The 25135-nt window shown below is 36.1% G+C and overlaps 1 protein-coding gene across 2 annotated transcripts in view; it reads left to right on the top strand.

The window, feature by feature from the left end:
- The first annotated feature begins 8932 nt into the window (after window positions 1–8932).
- Window positions 8933–25135, top strand: part of LOC149802497 (uncharacterized) — a 154314-nt gene continuing 138111 nt past the window's right edge. For both annotated transcript variants that reach the window (XM_089951742.1, XM_089951741.1), the window contains exons 1-3: window positions 8933–9058; window positions 21334–22925; window positions 23642–24369. In XM_089951742.1, the coding sequence (XP_089807868.1) occupies window positions 8995–9058; window positions 21334–22925; window positions 23642–24369 (2384 nt within the window). In that variant the 5' untranslated portion in view covers window positions 8933–8994. The remainder of the gene's footprint in view (window positions 9059–21333; window positions 22926–23641; window positions 24370–25135) is intronic.

Here is a 25135-nt window from a genome sequence, read left to right as displayed (position 1 = left end):
ATCCTACTCGGGAAGGGCTAGAGTCCCTGAAGAAAGTTTGCCTGACATTGTGATTTTTATTAAGTTTATTAAGTGGAGGCTTCTTTAGCAAAGAAAGAGATAGAACTTACATTGGTTCATTATTTGGTGAAACTCTGGGTTAAAATGTTTTAGGCTTGATTAGTAAATCTGTTTCTTATTTGGACAGGAACTTAAGACGATTACAGTTTTAAAAAATCCTGATGGAAATAGAGCTAATAAAAGTTCAGTTTCAGAAGGAAGTAATGCAAGTGCAAATGTTAAAAAGAGGAAGAGAAATGAAAATGCAACGTAAAAACGAGAGATGCTGACGCAAATCCAAAGAGAAAGAAGAGAAATATTACTTCAAGACGAAGATAGAGAAAGGCAACTTAGATTAAAAGAATTAAACGTGGCAGGCGGAAAGCACCACCCACACCTTTCCACATAAGGTGTAGATCTTATCAGAAATATTCTGATAGTACCCACTTTTAAAGGAAAGGAAGTAGATCAATCCTTATTTTGAGAAACCTACTGAACATTTGAAATGGCCAAGAGTGCATTGGACATTATTATTAAAACGTGTACTTATTGGCAAAATGGTGAAGTGTACACTTCACTCTCTGCACAACAAAGTGCGAATTATGACGTGTTTAAGGAACGTATCTTGAAGCGTTACGCATTCGTAACCGAGGGATAATATGAAAGGTTTCGGAATTGAAGAAAAGAATGTGGAGAAACCCATGTCAATTATTCATCAGCAAAAAGCCCCCAACCATTTAATAGGTGGCTCACAGCCAAGGATTTTTATAAAGATTATAATAACCTGTGACAACTCATATTAAAGAGCTCAAGAATTGCATCTATAGTGACGTAATGACCTACCTTGATGAGAAAAATGTCGAAACTTTAGCAACTTCTGCATGTAGGGCTGATAACTATTCTTTGACTCACAAAATTTCATTTGTCAATAAATCTTCTACTCAGCATGATTTTAGTATATATACTAAAATGTCTCTCTTGTGCGAGTTCTTCCAGATCGGGCATAGCTATTAAGAATCAAACTTCTGAAAAGACTGATCAGATGTTGTTGTTGTTGTAAGGTTTAACGCCATTTTTCAGCACCAGTTAGGTTATACATGGCGGTCAGTATAAATGGTGGAGGAAGAACCCTGGAAAACATATGAAATAGCTACCGATCCACGAGTAGCTACTGGAAAGGTTTCGCACATACGCACTTTGGCCGATCCCGAGACTCGAATCCACGTAGACAGAGGTGAGATGGGGGTGATCTGTAACGATGAGCGCTTTCTACCACTCGGCCACTCTGGGCCCAAAGACTGATTAGAAATCTTTATCTCGTCCTATATGCAATTATGGTAAGAAGAAATACACCTTATTTCCGATTGCTACAAATTGAAAAATAAGGAACAGAGTAAAGACAGAGCTATTCCAAATGATATAATCCCTTAAGAGACAAAGGTCACGATCACGACTGAAAGTTTTTCATTTGTTGTAGCATCTTCTGGCGTCATATTAAATTCTCCTGGGGCTGAACTGGCTTGACTGAACTACGCATGAATGCGGTCCATTTTGCAACTAATAGACTCAAATGTCCCACAGTGGGATACATTTGACATTATATATTCTGTTTATGAAGATGAACAGGTTTTAGATTTTTATGAAAGATTTAAAACGGTTTGAGTTACTATCATCGTCCTGTCGAATGATGTGAAATGGGATTATATGTCTGACACATGTGCGGCCTGTAACACGAGTCTAAGGACTTTCAATCAAGAGCTACCAACCCGTGAACTAAAATTAGACCTGAGTCAAAGAAATGCGCAGCAAGTTAGTTTACATTATTGCACTGTTCATATCTTTGTGTCTATGCCCACCTCAACGTAGGTAGTAATTATCTACCACGGCTACTACTACTATTATTAACACTAACACGAGTATTACTACTGCTGCTGCTGTCACGCCCATTATTCCATATACAACAACAACAACAACAACAACAGCAACAACTACTAATACTACTACTACATCAACTACTATTGATAATCTCCTAGTCTTACGAATACTGTTACTAATACTACTAGACCACTCAGGTGGCCTAGTCGTTAGAACGGTTAGAGCGTCCTCCACGGATGCAGAGGTCCCGGGATGATGTCCCTATAAACTGCCATACTGCAGACATCCTAGTGGTATCACTGTAACATTGCCAAAGCTACGTTAGAAGTCCAAATCACACACACACACACACACACACACACACACACACACACACACAGAGTGATACTTCTATAATATAACATTGACGACGACGATGATAACGGCTACGGTTACTTTTTCCCCTGACGTGAATACTTATAGTTTATTAACTGGTTATTAACTATTTATGTAGCTTGTTTTGCATGAAGTATTTGCTTCAAAGTACTTATCTTTTATATCAATATAACTGTAGTGTCCTCGTAAAGATGTACAATGTAACTCATGCATTATTTGTTTATGACGTCAAGCTGAAACTTGTTTTCAGCGAACTACATGTTGCAGAACAAGAGATATTTGCTGCTTAATGGGTTTGTTTTATCTCCCAAATATTAACTTGCTAAAATTTCATATGAAATGACAAATTTATAATAGCTCAGTTATGAAATATTTACGTCAGCTTCCTTTATTCCATGTCAGTAAGAACGCAGTCAGTCATTGCGGCTCGCTAGGGGATCATTCACGCTCGAAACCAAACCAAATAGCCTTTAAATTTTGATAAAAATTCCATGGAATTAACAATGGATATATTGACTTTATCTCTATTCTCTCTGATTAGCTAGTTTGCTAAATTTGGTTAAATTGTCTGGAATGTATAATCTTCTGTTTGTTTACGAAAGTTGCTTGATATACCAGTCTAAAGGAAAACGGATATTATATGCATCCAACAGCGAAAGGGTGGACCCAGATCTGTTATTGCACAATCCGCTGTTAGATCAGGGTCTATACTGTTAGCTTAAAATTATACGATCACCAGAGTTGACCTTGATTTGTTGACACCGCATTATCGACCTTTTCACAGTGTGCCATTTCCTTTATAAACTGAAAGAGTACGAGCTTTAATGAACGTGAGGCGTTATCAAGCGGCAGACTGGTGTCGACCAACTTCCCACTTGGACATTCAAATTCTTAGAAGCAGATACAGAAAAATTATCAACATTGTTCAAGAGGTTATGGTTTATTGGATACCCTAATTCATCAATTCATTAATTATCCAGAAAATGTATGGTCTAGAGTAGAATGTACATTTAAATAGCGAATATGAAACATGTATTTGGTATAAAATAGCCTTTACCCATAATGTATTTACCACAGTTCCATTTCTTATACCGCTCCCTCTGGTAGAAGAAAAATGTGTTAGATTATAAAGGACAAATAAAACTCAATAATCATATATAGAAGCAAAATGTTTAGGCCAAAGAAATTAGTACCTAAAAAAAAACAACACAACAAAGCTGCAAACGATTTATAAAATATTAATTTTTTATGGTTACTTCTTTTTTCTGTATGTCAATCACCAATCCATCTAAATAAATACATGCGTTTAAGATAAACGATCGGCAAAAAAATAAATTTGTAGTGCGATTTAGATGCAGTTACACCATAATTGCTCATGTCATCTACCAAGCCAGGCTGGATGGGTGAATATGTATCAGAAGTGATGGTAGGAGTGGCAAAGGGCAATAATGGCTGTTCAAACGCAAAGAACTGACTGCGATCTTTGCCCGTTTATGCATCTTGCCCTTCTTTAAGTATGATTATAGGAAGTGAAGACGTTTTCAAAACTATCGTACATACAACATTCACAGTAGTTGCTTAATAGAAAGGAAATTAAGTTCTGAAAATTACAACCACTTATCAGATGCATGAGCGGGCCAAAGTCATTCAATGGTAAGAAAAATGTGTCATTTATGTGTATGTTATATGCACTCTTTGCTTACAGAATACTAATTTTCCCATACATTGAAGTGAAGAACAACACTACTGGCATCGTATAGCAGAAACCCAAAGAAACTTAGAGACAAGCAACTAGACACGCGGCATCATAACAAGTTTATAATCTTAAACTGATACAAGGACACTAATTATTCATGACGCTAGGACAGTTCATAACTATTAGGACTATTATGACAAAGGATACATTTATAATATTGAAAAAAAATGATTAGGGATGCCTCAGTCGGTCATTAACTTAACCCAGGGGTATGCAAACTACGGCCCGCGGGCCGCATGTGGCCCGCCAAGGGCTTTCATGCGGCCTGCCAAGGGTTTTCATGCGGCCTAGGAACAAGTCATCATTCGCACTGACTCTGTTTATGTTGCTCTGTTTATCAAATAAATGTGCTTCTTTTGAAGTTTAAGTTTACGTTTTCAAATATTAACAACATATTAACAACTGAAAATTAATTATGATGTTATTCAGAAAAACCTTTGTTTTTGCTATTTCAAATATTATTTTTTTTTACTTAATGAACTATGCGGCCCGCGACAAGGTGTAAATTTGTGTATGCGGCACTTGCACCGGAAAGTTTGCCCACCTCTGTTCTTAACCCATACATAAAATCTAATCAATTTAGCCACCGATGTGTAAAATGTACGATAAGGAACACCAGAGGGAACAAAAATGATACTAAATTAAAAATGTTTCATCAATCAAACAGAAGGCACTAATACGTAAATGAAATCAATAGCCACTTTACCGTTATTTCTATTTTTATGAATTTCTAAAGTCGATAGTATAACAATGTCGGTTTTGAATCTGACATTGCAATTTCAGAGCAACCGTTTTGGTGGTCTAGTGGTTAGAGCATCCACCTCGAATACGGGAGGTTGCGGGTTCTAATCGCGGCTGAGTCATACCAAATGCTATTAAAAATGGTAGAAACAGCTGCCTCGCTAGGCGCTCAGCATTAAGAGGTTAGTGTTAGGTCTGGTCAGCGTGGTGTCAGGATAATGTGATTGGGTGGGACATCAATCTACATGTCTGCGGCATGATGCCCCAGTTCATGTCATCACTATTAATTGCCACACTGCAGACATCATAGCGATATGACTGAAAATTTGTTAAAGCTACATTAAAAATTCAAATCACACACACACACACACACACACGCGCGCGCGCGCGCGCACACACACACACACACACACACACACACACTTTCAGAGCTCTCAGATTCAATTCTTCATGGAAAACAAGCTACATAAACAGTTAATAACTAGTTAATAAAATATAATTATTCACGTCAGCGGAAGAAGTAACCATAGCCGTTATCATCGTCGCCGTCAAGGCTATGTTATAATAGTATCACTGTGTATGTGTGTGCGTGCGTGTGTGTGATTTGAACGTTTAACGTAGCGTTGACGATGTTACAGCCATGCAATGGTTTGCAATGTTTTCTTTCCAAATATTCTTTCTTAAGGGAAGTGATAATCCCTTAAAAATCCAAATCACACACACACACACACACACACACACACACACATTAAATCCAAATCACACACACACACACACACACACACACACACACACACACACACACACACTTTGAGAGCTCTCAGACACACACACACACACACACACACACTTTCAGAGCTCTCAGATTCAATGCTTCATGGAAAACAAGCTACATAAACAGTTAATGACCAGTTAATAAAATATAATTATTCACGTCAGCGGAAGAAGTAATCATAACCATTATCATCGTCGCCGTCAAGGCTATGTTATAATAGTATCAGTGTGTTTGTGTGATTTGGACGTTTAACGTAGCTTTGACAACGTTACAGACATGCAATGTTTTGCAATGTTTTCTTTCCAAATATTCTTTCTTAAGGGAAGTGATAATCCATCAACTTCCTATTGTAGACATGTGACCTACTAGTACTCATCGTGGTCATCGTCTTCGTCCTCGCCTTTCTTTCCTCGAGATTATACTGCATCTTTTCATCTTAACATTTCTTTATTATGGCTTCAGGTGTTCTTTTTCATATTCTTAGAGATTGTTTTAGTTATCTCTATTATACCTATGCAAAATAATCTAGAAAACAACATACATTGCACTCTTTGTTTTTGTGCAATGTCCAAGTGTCCTCTAGGCAGAAGCTGAAATTGAAATTTTTTTACAAATTTACCCGTGTTCTCCAGAGTATGAGAAAGTGGAATTTAGAGTTTGAATTCGTGGATTAGTATGCAGGTACAGATTCGGGATCCATGGATTAATGTGCAGGTAATTATTCAGGACGCCTGGATTAGTATGCAGAGAATGATTTAAAATCCAGAGTATTATGCAGATAATAGTTCAGGATATCTGGACTAAAGTGCAGATACATATTCAGGTCGCATGCAGTATAATGGAGATAATAGTATACATAAAACATTATGCAGATAATTATCCATGGTACAAGGCCTATGCTGATAATGATTCAGATCGATGGAATATCATGCAGATAATGATTCAGATCGATGGAATATCATGCAAAAAATGATTCAGATCGATGGAATATCATGCTGATAATGATTCAGATCGATGGAATATCATGCAGATAATGATTCAGAATACATGGAATATCATGCAGATAATGATTCAGAATACATGGAATATCATGCTGATAATGATTCAGATCGATGGAATATCATGCAGATAATGATTCAGAATACATGGAATATCATGCAGATAATGATTCAGAATACATGGAATATCATGCTGATAATGATTCAGATCGATGGAATATCATGCAGATAATGATTCAGAATACATGGAATATCATGTAGATATTGATTCAGGAAACGCGGAATGTTATGCAGGTAATGATTCATGATACCTGGAAAATAGTGATGACAATGATTCAGCAAATATGGAATATTACGATGACAATGATTCAGGTTACATGGAATATTAAGCAGCTAATGATTCATGTTAACATGAAATATTATCAGACAGTGATGTGGTTACATGGATTATTATTGAGGTAATGAGTCAAGATATTTGGAATTTTATGCAGTTATTGACTTAGGATACGTGGAATATTATGCAGGTAAAGATTCAGGATATATGGACTATTCGGAATATTATGACTTAGGATACATTTGCACTATTGAAGAAATGATTAGGGATGCATGGGATGTTATGCAGATAATGATTCAGGATACAAGGAGGGAAGATTCAGGACAAGTCTTTGCCTTTTTTGTTTGCAATGGGCATATCCAATGGACCAATATTCAGGACTGCTGATGATATATTTCCAATCTGCTTCATGTGGTGTGTTTTGAACCATTCCCATGTTGCACTGTTACCAATCTTAAGTACAAAATTCCCTGCTGGACATACGAATGAATGAATATGTAACATGCTGATCCCTCAAGTGAAGGACGAAGTAACAAATCAAACATGAGCTTAAGGAAGAGGGAATAAAGACCATCACATAAGCTCGTTTGCATTTTGACCATTAGGTCCTGCAATGGAAAGATGTAAATATACAACTGGAATGATCATTAGGTCTGGCAATGGAAAGAGACAAATATACAACTGGAATGACCATTAGGTCTGGCAATGAAAGGTGTAAATATACAACTATAATGACCATTAGGTCTGGAAAGGGAAAGATGTAAATATTCAACTTGAATGGTCATAAGGTCTGGCAATGGAAAGATGTAAATATACAACTGGAATGACCATTAGGTCTGGCAATGGAAAGAGGTAAATATACAACTGGAATGACCATTAGGCAGAAAGATAAGAAAATAATACGCAAAGTAACATCTACTGTGCAGAACGTTTAAAAGTGTTGTGATTCAGGTTTGGTTACCATGACATACTAGTTTCAAGGGAAGTGAAGAAGGACAGTCACTGCAGCAAATTCTAAAGCTAAACGTTACGACATTTCTTTAAATGTACAAAACTCTGTAATAACCATACACAAACAATGGTATCGGCCTAGGAATGTACATGATTCCAAAACTTTTGAGACTTAGCAGGAACTTGGTCAAGAGGATGAAGGTGACGATTTCATGTCCTGCAATGAGGTCAAGCAAAGATTCAGACGCTTTGGAAATAATATATACGACGCCTATATGCACACACGTATTTTCCTGTCAGTGGATGATATATATATATATATATATATATATATATATATATATATATATATATATATATATATATATATATTTGACTGTACCTCTTAAATGTATTTACCTTGACATTTGGCTTCCGTATGGTCTTTTGCACAAAGATCCTCCAGAGGAGCCAATAAATATTATTTATTGTTTTGAATGATTCATACAATACATTAACAGGCTACGTAGAGGGAAAAATAGTTTGAAAATATTTCAGATAATCATTGATTGCTGCACGGGAGTCTCTGTTAAATTTGCTTGTAATTAATTTCTTTTCACATTGACAAGAGCAAAAATAAGAAAACATAAAAAAACATAAAAAACAACAACAAAAACCAAACAAGCAAAAAAAAAAAAAAAAAAGAATTCGCCAACACCAATAGGTATAGCAGCCGTATTGTGCATTATTTTAAGTTTAAGTTGGGTGTCACGGTAGGCAAATAAAGCTCATGTAGAGTCTTAAGGAGCTTATAACACCGGAATCTACTGTTAATACGCAATTTCAACCAGAATCCAAAGCCATGAAACCATACATCATAATTGCGATGTTGGGACCCCAAACAATCGGGTCTACCACTGTAGCGAGCTACTTTTCTAACTGGCCAATCATGATGCAGACATTCGATTCATTAGCTAACAGAGCATTAAATATACATGCTATTTAAGTTCTGTCATGCTCATCTATGGATTTAGATGGTTTGGAAGCAGATTCAGTTGTATGTACAAACACGTGACATTGTCATAAATGTGTAACTGTTATTGATGTCTGTTGGATTTAGAGTGGTAATATTCCTGCTTCTATTGGAGTCGTAGAAGGAGAGCTGTCAACGATGCTGCACGAAAAGTTGCTGACTTTAGAGGCGCTATATCTCATTTTCCTTTTGGCATATAAGGGTATGTACTAATAGCAGAGACAAATTCTCCATGCTTTATATTTTATCCAAATTTTCTTTTAAAATGTAAGATGAAAGCCTTAATTGCATATGACAGCATTACATTGCTATGATATAAATTTCATTTTTCCACCGCTTAATTTCATTTCGCAAAAACAGATGTATAAGTTGTATTGCTTCTGACATAATGTATCATGAATTCTACATGATGCTCCTTTTGACATAGCGGAGGTCGCAGTAAAGACTGCACGATGCATCTTATCTGATATGAATGGATTTGAATGATATACATAATTCAGTTAAAAGTGTGATTTCTTTAGATTCTTGCTCGAAGAGTGATTAGAAATTTGCGATAAGATCGAGCCCATATTCAATGACGATTGAATCGCAGGAAATGTTTTGGGTTTATATAATTGCAGATTTAAAATAAAATAGAACTTGTATATTCTTTTAGATATTTTCTTCGAAACTTCTATGGCCCATTCAAATTTGATTCACAAATAACAAAAATAGACAGATATCCTAAAACGATCTAGTTATCTCTATACGGCTCTGTAAAGTACAAATGTTTGACTTAGGGTTTAAACGCCCAACTTCGATGGCAAAATTAGGTAACAACACTTGTGAACAAAGACAATTTTGCTTGCAATGCATACATTTATTTTTAACATTATTGTTTGATTATATAAGAATAACAATCACATATGGTGCGTCATATTAAACAAATCTTTGGATAACTTTGGTCGTTCATGTAGAAAAAGTGAGAAAATTGTGCTTAAGACTCTGAAACCATAATGTCAAAAACTGCTTCAAACGGATCGGAAGAGGCAAATGTATGAGCAGCAAGGGCGCTGGGGGCAACTTTCAAAATCATGTGGAAGATTTGATCTCAACGTCAGAGGTCTTTGATCAATCAGACACTACAGGTCAATCTGAATTTAAAATTCGATGCGGATAGCGGTGTGTTGGCAAATATTGCTGGGTACATGCTGATCGTGTCTTTCAAGGTGGCAGTCATGTGCCATAAAAGAAGTGTGGCGTGGGTGTGCGGGAAAAAGTACATTATGTGCCGTATACGGTGGTCGCACACATCGAAGAAAGCTTTGGTACCTAAGTTTTAAGCTACATCAGCTTTTACATACATACATACATACATACATACATACATACATACATACATACATACATACATACATACACACACATATGTACATGCATGCATACATACATACATACATACATACATACATACATACATACATCAAAATACATATCTTCAGCTTAACGGGATTTGATTCTCATGGTTGAAAACAAATCTGGATTTAGAAAATCTTTATTTGAAAATTAACAAATTTTCGAGTTTAGAAAATAAAAAAATCTATCACAGATCAAGAATTACAGCGATTGGCGTAGATCGAAGCTGTTGTTGAACCTGTTTTTATCTTAATAAGGACATTCCTAATGCGATATAGATTTCAAATGAGTTTTCAAATAAATTTTGAGACCTGCATCAATATTTTCATGACGTAGGTGACTAGTCTGAGGTTGATGACGTTTCTTACGCATATACCACATGGATGGTTGAGCAGGAACATGGTATTATTCATGAGGCCCGTATGAAAGATATGCGGGCTCGTTGTTTTGTAGATCTACTGCTGTTCAACAATAAATACTTTTCTCAGAATTAGATTTGATACCTATGACAGCATCAGCGGTGAGTGGGTGATCAGAGATAAAATGAAACAATACGTGAAGAAGGCAAACGTGTTCTTAACCTGGGTTGTTGGGCGTTTTGTACTTGTGTTTACTACAACAATGCAAATTCGGTTGTATATGCAGTTTATTCGATGATGGATCTAAGCTTGATGCGTTTATCCCATTGAGAACTGGTAAAATGAATTGTGTGGGCAGACGTGTTACTGAGCATGTTGAGGGCGCAGCTCGTAGTAGCTGTTTAACAGAGCATCGACGCGCGACGATATCTCAGTATAAAGCAAGATGGTGCTAAACTTGAAGATGATGTGTTAAAGCCTGATGAAATGTTCAGTCATTATCACGACAATAAGTTTATCCTGATTTTTGTAAATACTGACATGGTAGACAAGTCTGGTCTTCTGACACATCGAAAGAGGCGACGCGCATACAAGTTTTAGACGCTTATGACATCTGACGGAGACTCATTCGTAAATTTACCACGGGAGCATCGCCGGATTGTCAACGTGTGAGTAATAGGCTTGTTATTGACCAAGATGAAAACGAATTTCTTATTTGTAAACCACTGTCAAACTGACGAAAGATCTCTTCGGGGCATTATATTCCTAAAGCGTCAACGAAACATCACTACGCTCACGTAAGAGACTCAGAGCCCGCTTGAGCAATTTTTAACTTGTTATGGATAATTAATATATGTCAGACCATTACGTTTAGAGATGCCACGGATTCATTTCACATCGCTAGAAACACCTACCAAATCTCGATAAATTTCCTATGTTAAAACTAACTGAGCGTGCATACCGAAAAATGACAATATCGGGTGAATTTGTTCTTTATGGCTGAACTAAGTACTGGAGAACTAAGAAAGAAATAAGATCTCTGAATGTATTCGCTAAGTATGATAGATGTCATGCATCAGGGAATTATTTTCGCAGCGACAATGTCGAAAAATTATCAACCGTACAACCGGTAAGCGACACAGTTTCATGTCATAAACCTTTTTATTTGAGTGGCAGAGGGGCTTCGGGTAAACAACACGGGTATTGAGGTGTTTAAAGATTTCACTGATTTTTGTGTTAAGATCGACAACAATGCTAACTAAAGATGAGATAAAACAGACAAGATAAATCACAAACGTATCACAGTTTCTTTAGATGGCGTGGTGATTCTAACTTGGATCCGGCGTGAATGACAATATCGGATGAATTTGTTCTTTATGGCTGAACTAAGAACTGGAGAACTAAGAAAGAAACGATAAGATCTCTGAATGTATTCGCTAAGTAGCATAAATATCATGAATCAAGGAATTATTTTCGCAACGACAATGTCGAAAAAATATCAGCATTCGTGGTAAGGTCATGTTGACGTGCCTCGAGCGCAACAGAGGTTGAGGTGCTAGCGCCTTCTTTGCTGTTTTCAAGACGGGGATGGCAGCTTTTTGTTGTTGAGTTTAATTATAGTGGCGTGCGCACAATTGTGCATGTGCCACTTTTTTTCTGACTGCGCCGCAGCCTACTAGTTGTTCCTGGGGAAGGGAATGGTGCCACATCCCCCAGGCTTTATGGGTTCAAGGAACCCTGATAGTTTGGCATCAATCTGTGGGTCCATAAAGGTCCCTTACAGTTGAACGGTTGGCTGTCATTAGTGGGAAGGAGAGCTCAGGAACGGTCCTGATTGCTTCACATCGCTGGTTTAGAACTTTAGAAACATTCCCTCTATTTTCAGAATAATAAAGAATTTTTATGTGTATTTTCCCTTTTACCCATTTTAATGCTTAGGTATGTTCCTTAAAATAAAAAAATAATAAAAAAATCAGAAACAATTTTGAAAAAAGAATTTGGATTTGAAGTTTCTCTCTGTTTATTAATATTTTTGTTTAAGTTGTTTATAAATGACATATTACATCTGCATTCCTTCTCAAAGTGAGAGTCATTTCTACACATGCCATTACATTTCTTATATTGGGTTCTGATGGTTAGTCATAGTTAAACTATAATTGTTTTTTATGTATTTCTTTTTATAGACTGTTTAAGGCTTTATGTGGTTGTAGCGGTATTTGTATTGTTTAGTCTGTTGCTGTCAATGAAAATATCTACAGCAAAGTGCTTAGGTTTTTTCAGTTTTCTTTTTTTAAGCTATTAAAAAAGGTACAAAGTTTCTTTGGAAAGGGGATTGAAACTCTTAAATTACACTTACGTGAAAGAAAACATCCCATTTTTTGTACAGTTTGCTGTCTTTGTGTTCTTTCTAATCATGTTTGCCTTATATCTATGTTTTGTAGAGGTCATATTTCTTTTGATGGAAATATATGCATCAATGGACAGGTGGATTGGGTCATCATACTTGATGTTCACGGTACTTTAGTTTCTTTACTTCAAAGAAGTAACTAACTCAATAGCTAGGGGGAAAAAAGCTACCAATAAATACTGTAGCCATTTTCTCTCTACCTATGTGAATGTAACTATGTAAATTTCAAAATGTCCAAGTGAGAGTATATAGTATTTTAAGAAATTTGTTTACAATACAACACATATGGATTCAAAGTGACACTCTAAATGGTATGTCAGCCCTGCAAACGCTAGCGCCTGGGCAATATTTGGTCACACAACCTTAGAACAAACAATGGGTCACTCATTATAAACGATTTCTTTGGTTAGAATAATTTTCGTAATGCGTTCGATTCGAATTTTCTTTAGCAGCGTGTTTTTCTGTGTCTCACGTCTTGGCGATTTAGAAAGAAAGGTTTCTAAAAAGAAAAAAATAACGCACGAACAATCATACAATGGACGATCCCATGAAAACTGTGTCCGTTTTAGTGTCAAATCCAGCACGGAATGTATGGTTGTACGATTCTGTGTGAACATTTGTCTTTAGTTCACTCTTGAGATATTTGAAAATGGTGGACATTTCCCTATGGATATGACTTTTTTCCAGTGGAATGAGTGTCTATTTGAAACTTTCTTAAGGCAAATATACCGTCACAACAAATATTATGAAATTCTTAAAAGTGGGAATAACATATTCCTCTTTCTGTCTCTCTCTCTCTCTCATAATACGTTTGATTGAAATCCTAATGAGATCTGATCCTATTTCAGGAAAACTCTCAAAAAGTGTGACCAGTATTCACAGTAATTACGTGAACTGTTCCGTTTGTCTTGTAACTTTTTCCAAAACGTGTAGTACAATTTCGTTCTAACCTCTAAAAGGAGAGATTATACAAGAAACAAAAACATAAATGGCTCTTGGTTTTGAAGTTTATAATTGGTGCTACACTCACGCACGTACAGTATCATCATTCAATAAACAGTTTTAAGTTTTACTTGATTTGGCATAATTTGAGTTGTCACTCTTTTTCTAGAGATGTAAGTGGCCCAGAAAAAGACTGTTGAGTCCTTTTTTTGTTTTTAACAAACTCATGAACGGGAGTAAATGAGCTTTATCTGCTACGGACATGTCCTACTTCTTCCCTTGCTACTGTCGATTATTTGGTAGAGATCACTGCTCCTGGTATCTCAGGAGCAATCAGAGTAAAGGAAGTGATGACTGGGTTGGAATGTTTGGATAGGGGAGGTATTTTCTCTTGTCTTGAGTTAAAGAAGTCTGATACATTTGTCTCAGATATCCTTATCTCTGCAAAACTGTCTAATACTACCGTCACCGTTTGGGTTTCACTGTACATCTTCTTCCCTTCGAACTTTCTCTATTTTCTTCTTCTTCCTCAAGTTTCTTTCTTTCCTCTTCTTCTTGCTGTTGCTGTGGAATGGGAAAGGCTTGTTCTACTTCCTCCTGCTGTTTTGAAAATGTATCCCATTCTTCTTTCTGCCTCTGTCTAAAATCCTCTACTGGAGGTAAGGAAGCAGAAGACGACGAAGCTACTGGTACTGGTATAACGACTTGCGAAGAGAAAAAAAATCCACTAAATCACAATTAAAATCATTCTCTTCTGGAAGCAGGACCGTGGTTACTTTGGTAGCAGGTGCACCCCAATACATCGTCTTCTTAGTTTCAGTCATGCTTCAACTATGTTTCATTGATTCACTGTTCTCTGATATAGGGTATGTGATGTTACATGTAGCTCTCTTCCGATTTGAAGAGAGCTCCTCGCTGTGACTGAATTTTGTAACGCGTGTTTGGGTTGGTGACATATTTCAATCCGTTTTGATCTGCTCTTAAATTATAAATTCCCTCGCCTCACCTCATTGATTTCACCTGTTTTAAAGACAAGACGTGGACTAACGCGTGGAGTCGCCTGCGCTCATTTCAATGATGTTTTTGAGCCCGGACTATCCCATGTATGCAAAATCATCACGGGTTATCAAGAAGGTGACATATATGACAAGTTGGAAAAGAGGCAAGGTTGCCTAAAAGAGTCTTGATATACGGCAGAGTTGTCAGATCACATTTGAGGAAGAGACGACCAGTACGATGCTTCGAATAATAACTCTATGGTGTGAACAAACCCCAAAGCACTTTTCAAGGGCCATTACAATGCCTCGTAAAGATCTGCTTTTTGCCCCCAATTATCTGTATGTTTTATAGGTAGTTGTTGGTGTGTGTGTGTGTGCGTGCGTGTGTGTGTGTATGCAAGGGGTGTTGAATGTTATTGGGATGATGGATAATATAGTGGTGTAATTTTTGTTGTGTAAGGGATAGTAGGTTTTGTTCGCTTTCGTCTCCTTCTCTGACACTCTAAGCTAACACAGGACGTTTTTGTGTGTATAAGGGGTATTGGATGGTATTGGAATGTTGGATGGTATAGTTGGTGTGTCAGAGTATGTTTGTGAGATTGTATCTCCTCCTCTTACGCTCTAAGTTAATAAAGGGCGTGCTGTATTGTGTTATTGTGTGTGTGTGTGTGTGTGTGTGTGTGTGGTCTACACCAGAAAGTTTGGATATTGTATGCATTTCTTTGTTTGTTTATGTATTTGTATGTTTTGTTTGTCCCTATAAAAACATGTCACGTACCTACCATCAATAGCGCGTATTGAGGTAACTCAAACACCATTACTCAATCACCGCCCAGTTGAGTTAATCCACTTGTAAGACTGTTTCGTTTTTAGGCTATAAATATATATTTGTTCCCCCTCCCCCCAACAAGTTACGGCTAAAAATGAAACTAGGATTTTGCAATAGGAATTACCAAAAGTTGTAGCTACAAATAGATACTAGGTTTTTCCATTTCTCACTTGCCTAGAAAAGATATAATATTTTAATTTTGCGAAAAAACCATTTTGTCCCTATCAGACCAGTGACGTCACCCATATTCAATTCTTGTTTGACCTCCCAAGTACCATTCAGATTGTTCAATTCCTATTTATTTTCTATTTGAGGTAGCATGTCCTTGTTCATTTTTCATTTGAGGCTAGAGTGGTCCTGTTCATTTTCATTTGAGGCTGGAGTTGCCCTAGTCACTTTCATAGAACTCAAAAATTTGTAAAGTCTTTAAATTTCCTTGATGCTAGATATTTGTTCTGCTATTTTCCTTATATCAAATGATCTGCGGCTCAATCGTCCCTACCTAACCAGAGTAGCACGTATTTAGGTCCGTTCAAACACTGTTACTACGTTCCCGCCTGATTGACGTCAGCCACTTGTAACACTGTTGACATCTACGCCACGCATGTTAAATTCCCATGTCCCTGAATGGTCCCACCATGATACATTTCCCTTATGTCCCCAAGTGCCATTCGTTTGTTAAATTCCTGTTTTGTCTTATAATGGTTCCGCCATTTTCCCTATATAAACCCATATTGCCTGATTTTGTCCCCATATACTATTGTTATCATTACCAGCAGCATTTTGTGCAACTACACTTTTTCATCTGTGTTATAACTTTGCTGTAATATAATCAGGTTCTCTAGTTGCCTATTGATAGCGTCTGAGTAATAAATGTTTCGTTTTGTAATATGCACCAAACGTACAGATAACATGCTGTATCATTTGCAGAAAAGAGGTAAATCCAACCAATATGGTCAGCACTTTGCCATATAATTAATTTCCGCAACATAATATGAAACATTAGGACCCTTTATCTGTTTTTCGACTTAAAGGATACCATTCTTTCACTTGAAACACAGATTTTTATCTATATTATTTTTAAACAGATATGCATGTATGTACTTTTATTACTTTTATAAAATTAAAATTTAATCTGCACCTGTCATTGAGTGGAGTGTATGAGACACTCCTACCCAATCCTCTAGTCATTGACCGATACTCGTAGTTGTATTTGTAACCAGCCCATGTATCATAAAGTGGCTATATTTCGTCAGACGTAGCCTTTCATCCTTATGCCCCGTGGATAATTTATTCGAAAAATAGCCACCAAATGTCGATAATAATATTAACAAGTTCGAGAAGGCGTGATAAGACAAATTCCCGTGTTCACAAATAATACTACTGCGCAAGAATTTCAAAGGCTTATCGGATCAATCAGATTCAAATAAAGTGATATGTTAACGTGTTGACATAACAAAAATATTAAACACTATATCTGAAGTGTACCAATTATATGATAATTAGAATTAATCTGTATAGAGATACAAGCAATCACATTCATAAATAAACATATAAAATCTCTACAACTTGTAAAATGATTTCACTAATTTTGGTATATCTGTGTCTTTTCAATGAAACCAGGAATTCGGATAAGAAGTTTTGTTCTATCCAGTTTTCTTTATTCTACCAGAATCTCATATAATATTGCACTCTGCTTCTCTTACTATACCAATTATAGTCATATATTAAAGGGTAAAAAATTGTTTTAATTCTGGTTTAAAATTATTGCAAATTGCTAGATTTTCTATAAGCACGAATTGGCAGGCTTTTAAAAAGCGTTTTTAGGCTTTGTTTTGAGATAGTGAGGAGTTCATTGTAAGACCAAGATTATATTGTCTTATAAAAGGAATTATAGTGCTCTCTTTCAGACATTCTACTATGCTTAAAACAGCTTTTATATGATAACAGGGTTTATTCAAAGAATACATAGTTTAATGCTAACCGTAATCCCAGCATTGGAAATATGTTTTTCATTCATTCAAAGAAATTTGTAACTGAAAGTCGTCTGAAGCGATGCGTTAGCATCGTGTCGCCCTGCTATAATGTTAAATCTTGTCTTGATGAATTGGGCTAACAAGTAGAATATTCCACATCCTGGGGCTTATTTGTTTCTTTGACATGAACATTTGTATTGATAATACCGTTATAATTTTTCATAATATCTCACTTTTACGTCTAAGAATGATATATCTTCATGTAGCGTATATAAATCAAATTATGAGAGAAATGTTATTTAGGTTGATTAATACATTAGTTCTTCTGAATCGTTTTAGATCATTAAGATATCATCTAAAAATCTTGACAAAACAGTGTGATTAAATTTTATTTTCAATCAAAATAATTTCTAATTTAATACGTTTTATTCGTATCCATAACGTATATCTTACTGTGCATGATTTTATCAGATTTTTGTAACTTTTATTCATTGCCGTATATTGTACAGATTGTCGATAATATCGATACATTTCTCATTGGCTGATGGGGTTTGTCCTGTTTTCGAAGAATTCAGCAATTCATGGGCAGTTGGGCTAGGTCACATGAATGGACAGTTTCGGATATATAATAGGATCTGTCAAGTGGGGAATCGTGTGAAATAAGGTCGTAATAAAACGTTTATATGAGGAGAGACGTGAGCAATTAGATATGTTACTATTGATGGAGCCATTCTCATTTTTTGTTTTCCTGTTGCAAGTCTTAAAACATATTTTATGGTGCATTTAGCTATTTTTGAGAGGAAAAACATAGCTTGGACTGTTCAGTGGAAATAGGAATTACTTCCTATCTGGACGATAATACTATTTTGGGAATTATTGTGAAGTATTCAAATGAGCTCTGGATAACGCAATCTTGAAACGTTACCGTTTTTTGCGGACCAGATCATTTCCGGTTTTGAAATTTATACGAAACTTTTCATTCATTTGGACTCTCATAGAATTTTGTCAGGATTATTTTGTATTTAGTAAAACTCAACGAACAATTTATTTATAAAAGTTATAAATCTAAATGTGAGAGGAACAAAACAATATTATGAAGTGAATCGAATCAAGTCCGTATGAAGGTCCAAGAAAGTCCTAAATGAATTAAACGTTCCTCATTAATTTCAAAAAACCGCAACGTACTGGTCCTCCGAAAACCGTGACGTTGTCAAGATAGCGTTGTCTAGAATCCCTTTGGATAATTTATAACATTTCCAGAATAATATTATAGTCCAAATAATGAGCAATTTCTATTTCAGCTGAACAATCCAAACAAATGTTTTTCTCTTGAATACAACATGTCTGCAGACTTACAATGGAAACACAATATGTGAGAATAAAACCAAAATCAGAATGAATCTTATTGCTTAGTTTTCTCTAAATGTACACTGCATATCGCGACTGCATTTTGCAATAGACCCGAAGTGACTGAATATGCTACTCTTTTTAAGTCAATTAGGCATATTTATGCGACCGAGCCCAACCAATGGAAAGTTACAGAATTATTCTCGAAATTTCGATACCCAGTCAGCAACAGAGAAAGCCGTCAGCGTCATTTAAGTCTTATTATTAGGATTAGTATTAATAATTGTCAACACATAAGCAAGCATTTATTTATCGATCATATTCAGTACTAAGCTTTTGACAGATTCGGATTACATATGCAAAATTTAGCTAAAGATATCCTATAATATTTACAGCCATGAACTAAACTTATAAAAATTAGATAAATTCTTGTGCCGGGAGTTACCAGAATATACACATACAAACGTTGCAGCATACTATCTGTAAATTTGGATAGTTTCTCCGCATGCGAATTAAAAACTAATCTAATTGGTTGTCCTCGATAATTTTAGAAATAAAATATGGACAAGAAAATATCATCATCGTTAGAAAATATCCTATAGATCTTTCCATTTATTTACATATTGATTCGTTTGTAAATAACGTTTATTGCAAAACATCCAGTTTTTCCTGCCTTTTGGTTTTATCCACCTGATGGTCCTCATGGTGGCACAGTCCGTGGTGATGATGGTAGTCAATTTAGTTAAATGATTGTGGCTTGGTAAAATTAAAGAGAGATCGGTACGGTTTGATTTGAAAAGTATTTTGCGAAACGCTAGCAAAAGTGTCAGAATCGCTAGTAAATACATGACAATTTCATTATAAATTCTGACTGAAGTCATGTTATGCATTTGCATTCAAACCTTCTCCATTAACGAAACTGTTGATGTGTTTTAAAAAATAGATATGCAAGCCATTGCAAACATAAACCGTCCCCCATCACTGGGGCTTCCTCAGAATTTGCAGACTTTGTTTTAATATACTCGTCATCGTGAAACCTCATATATGGAAAACTGTCCACCAATCCGTGTTGATGAAGTCAGGTTGCAAGAAGTGTAGGGATTAAGTACTTGTACACGGATGAACTGATACAATTCACCAATTCAAATATCACCAATACAATGAGCATACCCAAATGAGACAAGTGGCCTAATGTTTTATATTATATTTTCAGCCAGGTTTGCTATGCCCACATGCGGGAATGACTAGGGATGAGTACGAATTTTATTCGGCAAGACATTACCTCTATCTTGTTTTGTCTGCCTCAAATATAGCTTTATTCTTTTCCCAAATTAACACGAGTCCTTGGTGTCGTTCACGTGTACAATTAGTATTCGTCTGCAGACAAAAAACCTTATTTGCACCTTCATTCACAATGGTATATCTCTTCGTACGGCGTAGATATTTTGCACTAACTAGATACGAGACACTGGCACATAAACAAAACAAACATATGGGATAAAAAGCGACCAATCCTGACAGCTCACATAAATTTGTCTGTGCAAGAGCGAGATATGCCATCGTCATATTTTATCACCCATTTAACAAAATTTGATGTATGATATTTCAAAGGAATATTCATTAGCGACTAGTCCATTAGGCCACTATTCAATTTCAACATTCTTGAGTGTATATAGAGAGGAATTATCTCATTACTGTACACAACCCTGTTTTAATCTTTGATTGAGGCCATACTAGACATTACAAACAAAAGAACTACTCATCCTGATTTCGGTATAAATATTAGCATTCATACTGAACATTGTATTGTGGCTGAATTTGAAGATGCAGAAAGTATCTTTTTGTGCCTGATTTTATTCCCACAAAATTTACAGACGTGAATGTTAGCAATATATGTCCCCATTTTCTTTTATTTTCTGTTTATGTTTCAATTCAACATTGTTCCATGTATGACGTGAAGAAATATCTCCATAAACAAAGAAGAGGCAACTGTTTACGTTATTTTGTTTTATTACTTGAATCATGGCAAATTATATTGCTTCACAACTATGCATTCTTGGAGGATAATTAATGAAAAGTAGATATTCAAAATGAGGTAAAATCCATCTGTTTTGCATATAAATGTAGTTCCTTTTAGATGATTCGTTGTCAATTTATCTTGTTTATAGAAATGAACACATTTAACAGTTCTTTTTTTATATAATATTTAATTTAACTTTGACAGGTACAACTGCCGTATTTAATTCGACATTTATTGCAACCACTGGAGTGAACAATGGACTAGAAGTGACTGTTGATTTTGCAAACAGGACAGGCACAGCGTTATGCATTAACGACCTAGGAGACGGTATTGCAACTCTGTCCTACCTTCCCGATACAAGCTCACCATGGACTTACAAGTACCAATACACAGTACCAAATTTCTATGACGTATACATTACTTGCCACAATGATCAGATATTGACAACGGATAACATAACTTTGTACTTCGGTGATGCAATAGAGGGTCTTGACACCAGAAATGGTTCCGACGTGGACATCGTTGCCATTATTTACCCCGATGCAAATGCTACACTTAATCTCTATGTTGGAAAAGGATCAAACCTGACATTCAATGTTTCGTACATTGGTACTTTCGAAGGCAAGAACGGGTCAAATTTGGTATTCTTTGATTCCAATCTTCTACCACGTCCTGGCCTCTATCAGATAAATGTCACCGTGTCCAACCCCCTGAACAATGTATCGGATTTTGTGGTCATTGCATTGGAGGAGCCGATACAAGATTTGAAATTCCAGAACTGTTGTAAATGTAGCTACACGAAGATCAACACCAATTTCACTCTGGATTTCACACTTGGTCTCGGATCTGATGTTAATTTTGTTATTAATCAAAAGAACGCCTCCAATATCACGCAAAGGATACATGCACAACATTGCAGTGGTATAGTTCGGGCTTCATCTATATCCTGTGCATTACAAGAAACGGGGATATACAACTTTGAGATTGAGATTTCAAACTACATTAATATATTCGACCCAATCACAGAATTTATACAAATGAAAGTTGTCCATTCTGTAAATAATATGAGCTTTACAATTGCAAACCCGAATCATTTTTATAACGAGACCATGATTTATGAATTAGCAGTAGATTGGTCTGCATTGGTACCAATGGGTCCGATCTCGTGCAATGTTTTTTTTGGAAACGGGAACTTCACAGTAACTTCGTTTAATCTGGATGTTACCAACCTGTCAGCTGTTGCCATCGACGGAAATTCGCCATCTTTAGCCTCGATTCAAAAGTCGTTTACATATGGATTAGCCGGGTTATATACGTCGATTGCGAATTGTTCTATTGATCCAACCTTAGTGAATTGTTCATCATCAGGCAGTCTCGATGAAAATTACATTCTAATTGAACCTGTTATTGTATTTAATCCAGTGGAGAACATCCATCTTTTGAACGAGTCGGATTACATTCCGTTGTCAACAGGATCAGCCGTCATTAGCGTTGTTTTAGATTCAGAAAATGATCTTCCATTGGCGAATATTACATGCATCTTCAACTTTGGTGGCGAGACTAATGAATCCGTGGTGGGTACGGTAGACGCAACATCTAACATCACCGCTCAGCATAAATTTTCAACTAGTGGCATTCTCAAAATAGACGTGATGTGCTTTAACAATTTGTCATCAATGAACATGAACCTGACAGTCGAAGTCTATACAGATTGTTTTGCTATCCCATATTTTTTCGACAAACCGTTCAAGAACATCAAGAAACCATTTTGGACATATGTGACCGACTCATTGGAGGTAAAGTACGATGTCTTCAGTGGTTTTACGATCTAGAATTTTAATCTACATTACAAATAAGCTAATCATTTTACATAAATAATTCATGGCACGTATATCAATTTGCAGTGGATATATTAGGTGCTTTGCTTGTTTGCAGAGTACATGACTATCTTTCCGTACTGTTACTGCAACAATCACAAATTAGTATAGATACGCATGCCTCCGTCACTATGTGCAATCTAGGACACTGTAACCGTCATTTCCTTCTTAGCTAAACTATTCTTGGAACTATGGCATAATTTGCAACATTTCTCGATTTGTCAATGGCTCTAATTACCATCTTTTAGTTATTAAATTAAGATAAATATAGATGCAAATTTACTTGCAGATGTAGAACGTTATTTTTAAAAACATTTTAGAATATTTGTTTACGATCGTTGGGTTATTAAAAGTACAAATCAGATAAATTTCCGAGATCTTTGAGCGAATTCCTTTAATATGTGCTTGCTATTTCACGTGTAAGACTGATGGGTTCTTCCAACAATACTGTTATAGTGATGTCTTTTATTTTTTCTTATTCTGTATTTAGCAAGTTTGATTACAGATAAATCACGATACAATACTATTAATAATTGATAGGATTCTCAACAGCCAAGAAAAAACAAACAAGACAAATGTAATTAAAACACGAATTACCACTACACATGTTAATTGTTTATATTTTCTTAAAATAGGTGGCGGCTTTAGTGGAAAAAACATCTGTGTGTAAAAACGAAACTGCAGTGTACGAATGGAATATATACATGAACAATGAAGAGACACTTAAGTACAATCCTCCCTTCGCTCTCCCAAACAAATCGGTCCTCGTTTTTCCACCTCAATCTGTAGCCCCACATACACAGCCCTATAAGGTTGTCCTCAACGTAAGCTATTCCGGTGGTAAATGGTTAAAAGACTATATCTATGTCGAGTTTAGGCTCCCGAGCCTTGTGGCTAATATTGACGGTGGTTTGACGTCGATAGTTCCATACCTTTCAGGAAAAACGTCCACTATCAATGCCAGTTCATCTCATGATCCAGTTACAAACATGACAGCAGTCAACAATAGTTCACTGAACTACAGCTGGCGATGCTACTTTCTTGGTAATGCGACTGATGAGGCACTTCTAGCGTACTTGACACAAATTTCAAGTAGTTCTATGCTCATCTCTAATGATGCCGAGGATACAAACTTAAATGAAACCGACTTTCCAGGTGTGAAAGAAAATTGCTCAATCACAGATCAGAGTGCTGGTAACAAATCTGTCACATTTACCAATACGTTTCTTCGTGAAAATATATGGACACTGTTCGTGTTTAAAATTACTAGAAACGTCGTGTCTAACATTACGAGAAACAGCATTTCCTTAGCGGTAAAAGCCCTGAAGGCTGTACCAGGAGAAATAGTTCCAATTGCTATCAAGTAAGATTTCATTCTCTGTTCTCTCTCTCTCTCTCTCTCTCCAATGTTTCACTCAAAAGTTGAAATAAATTATTAAACGCTAAATACACTATTTTTAAACAGGTCTCTAGAGAGCGGGGGAGTTATTCTTTGAAATGTAGAGTAAAAACTTTCAGTATTGCCAAGAACTCTTTTGGGCGTTGTTCCAGGACTTTTTATGACACAAATTCTGAGGCTTTGCAGAACATCATAATTTCCCCTAAAGTCATTTCGGTGTTACATCAATATAAATGAGCAGTTATATAGCGACGTATGTTACGAAACAAATACTAAATTAGAAACGGAAAACTTATCTCAGATCTAACTTTGAAAAATTCAAAGCTGAAGTTGATGCCAAACTTACAGTGCTTGATGATTTCATGAAATATGTTATAAGCAGACTTCATGACCTGAACGAATTAAATGAAGCTTGCAACAGTGTGCATTTGGAAAGAATGGAAACAACTATTTAAAAACTATCACTTAAAGTGTCTCAGATGTCATCAAAAAGGCATAAACATTTCAGTGGCAAACTCCTCAACTAATAAAATGGCGAACCCACCCAAAAGTACAGTTATTCCTGCAGATGGCACGAGCTGAAATGGAAAACCCACCCAAAAATACCATTATCCCTGCAGATGGCACAGACTATCACGCGTCGATGATTGTTAACACGAGTAACAACTTCAAGTCGTTGAAGTCGAGCATACGTATGCTAAGAATGCACAGGCTGCTAAGGGCGACTTAA

The sequence above is a fragment of the Sinohyriopsis cumingii genome, chromosome 3 (genome assembly GCF_028554795.1).
Source record: "Sinohyriopsis cumingii isolate HCF-2022 chromosome 3, ASM2855479v2, whole genome shotgun sequence".
NCBI classification, from domain to species: Eukaryota; Metazoa; Mollusca; class Bivalvia; order Unionida; family Unionidae; genus Sinohyriopsis; species Sinohyriopsis cumingii.
This window is presented reverse-complemented; position numbering and strand designations above follow the sequence as displayed.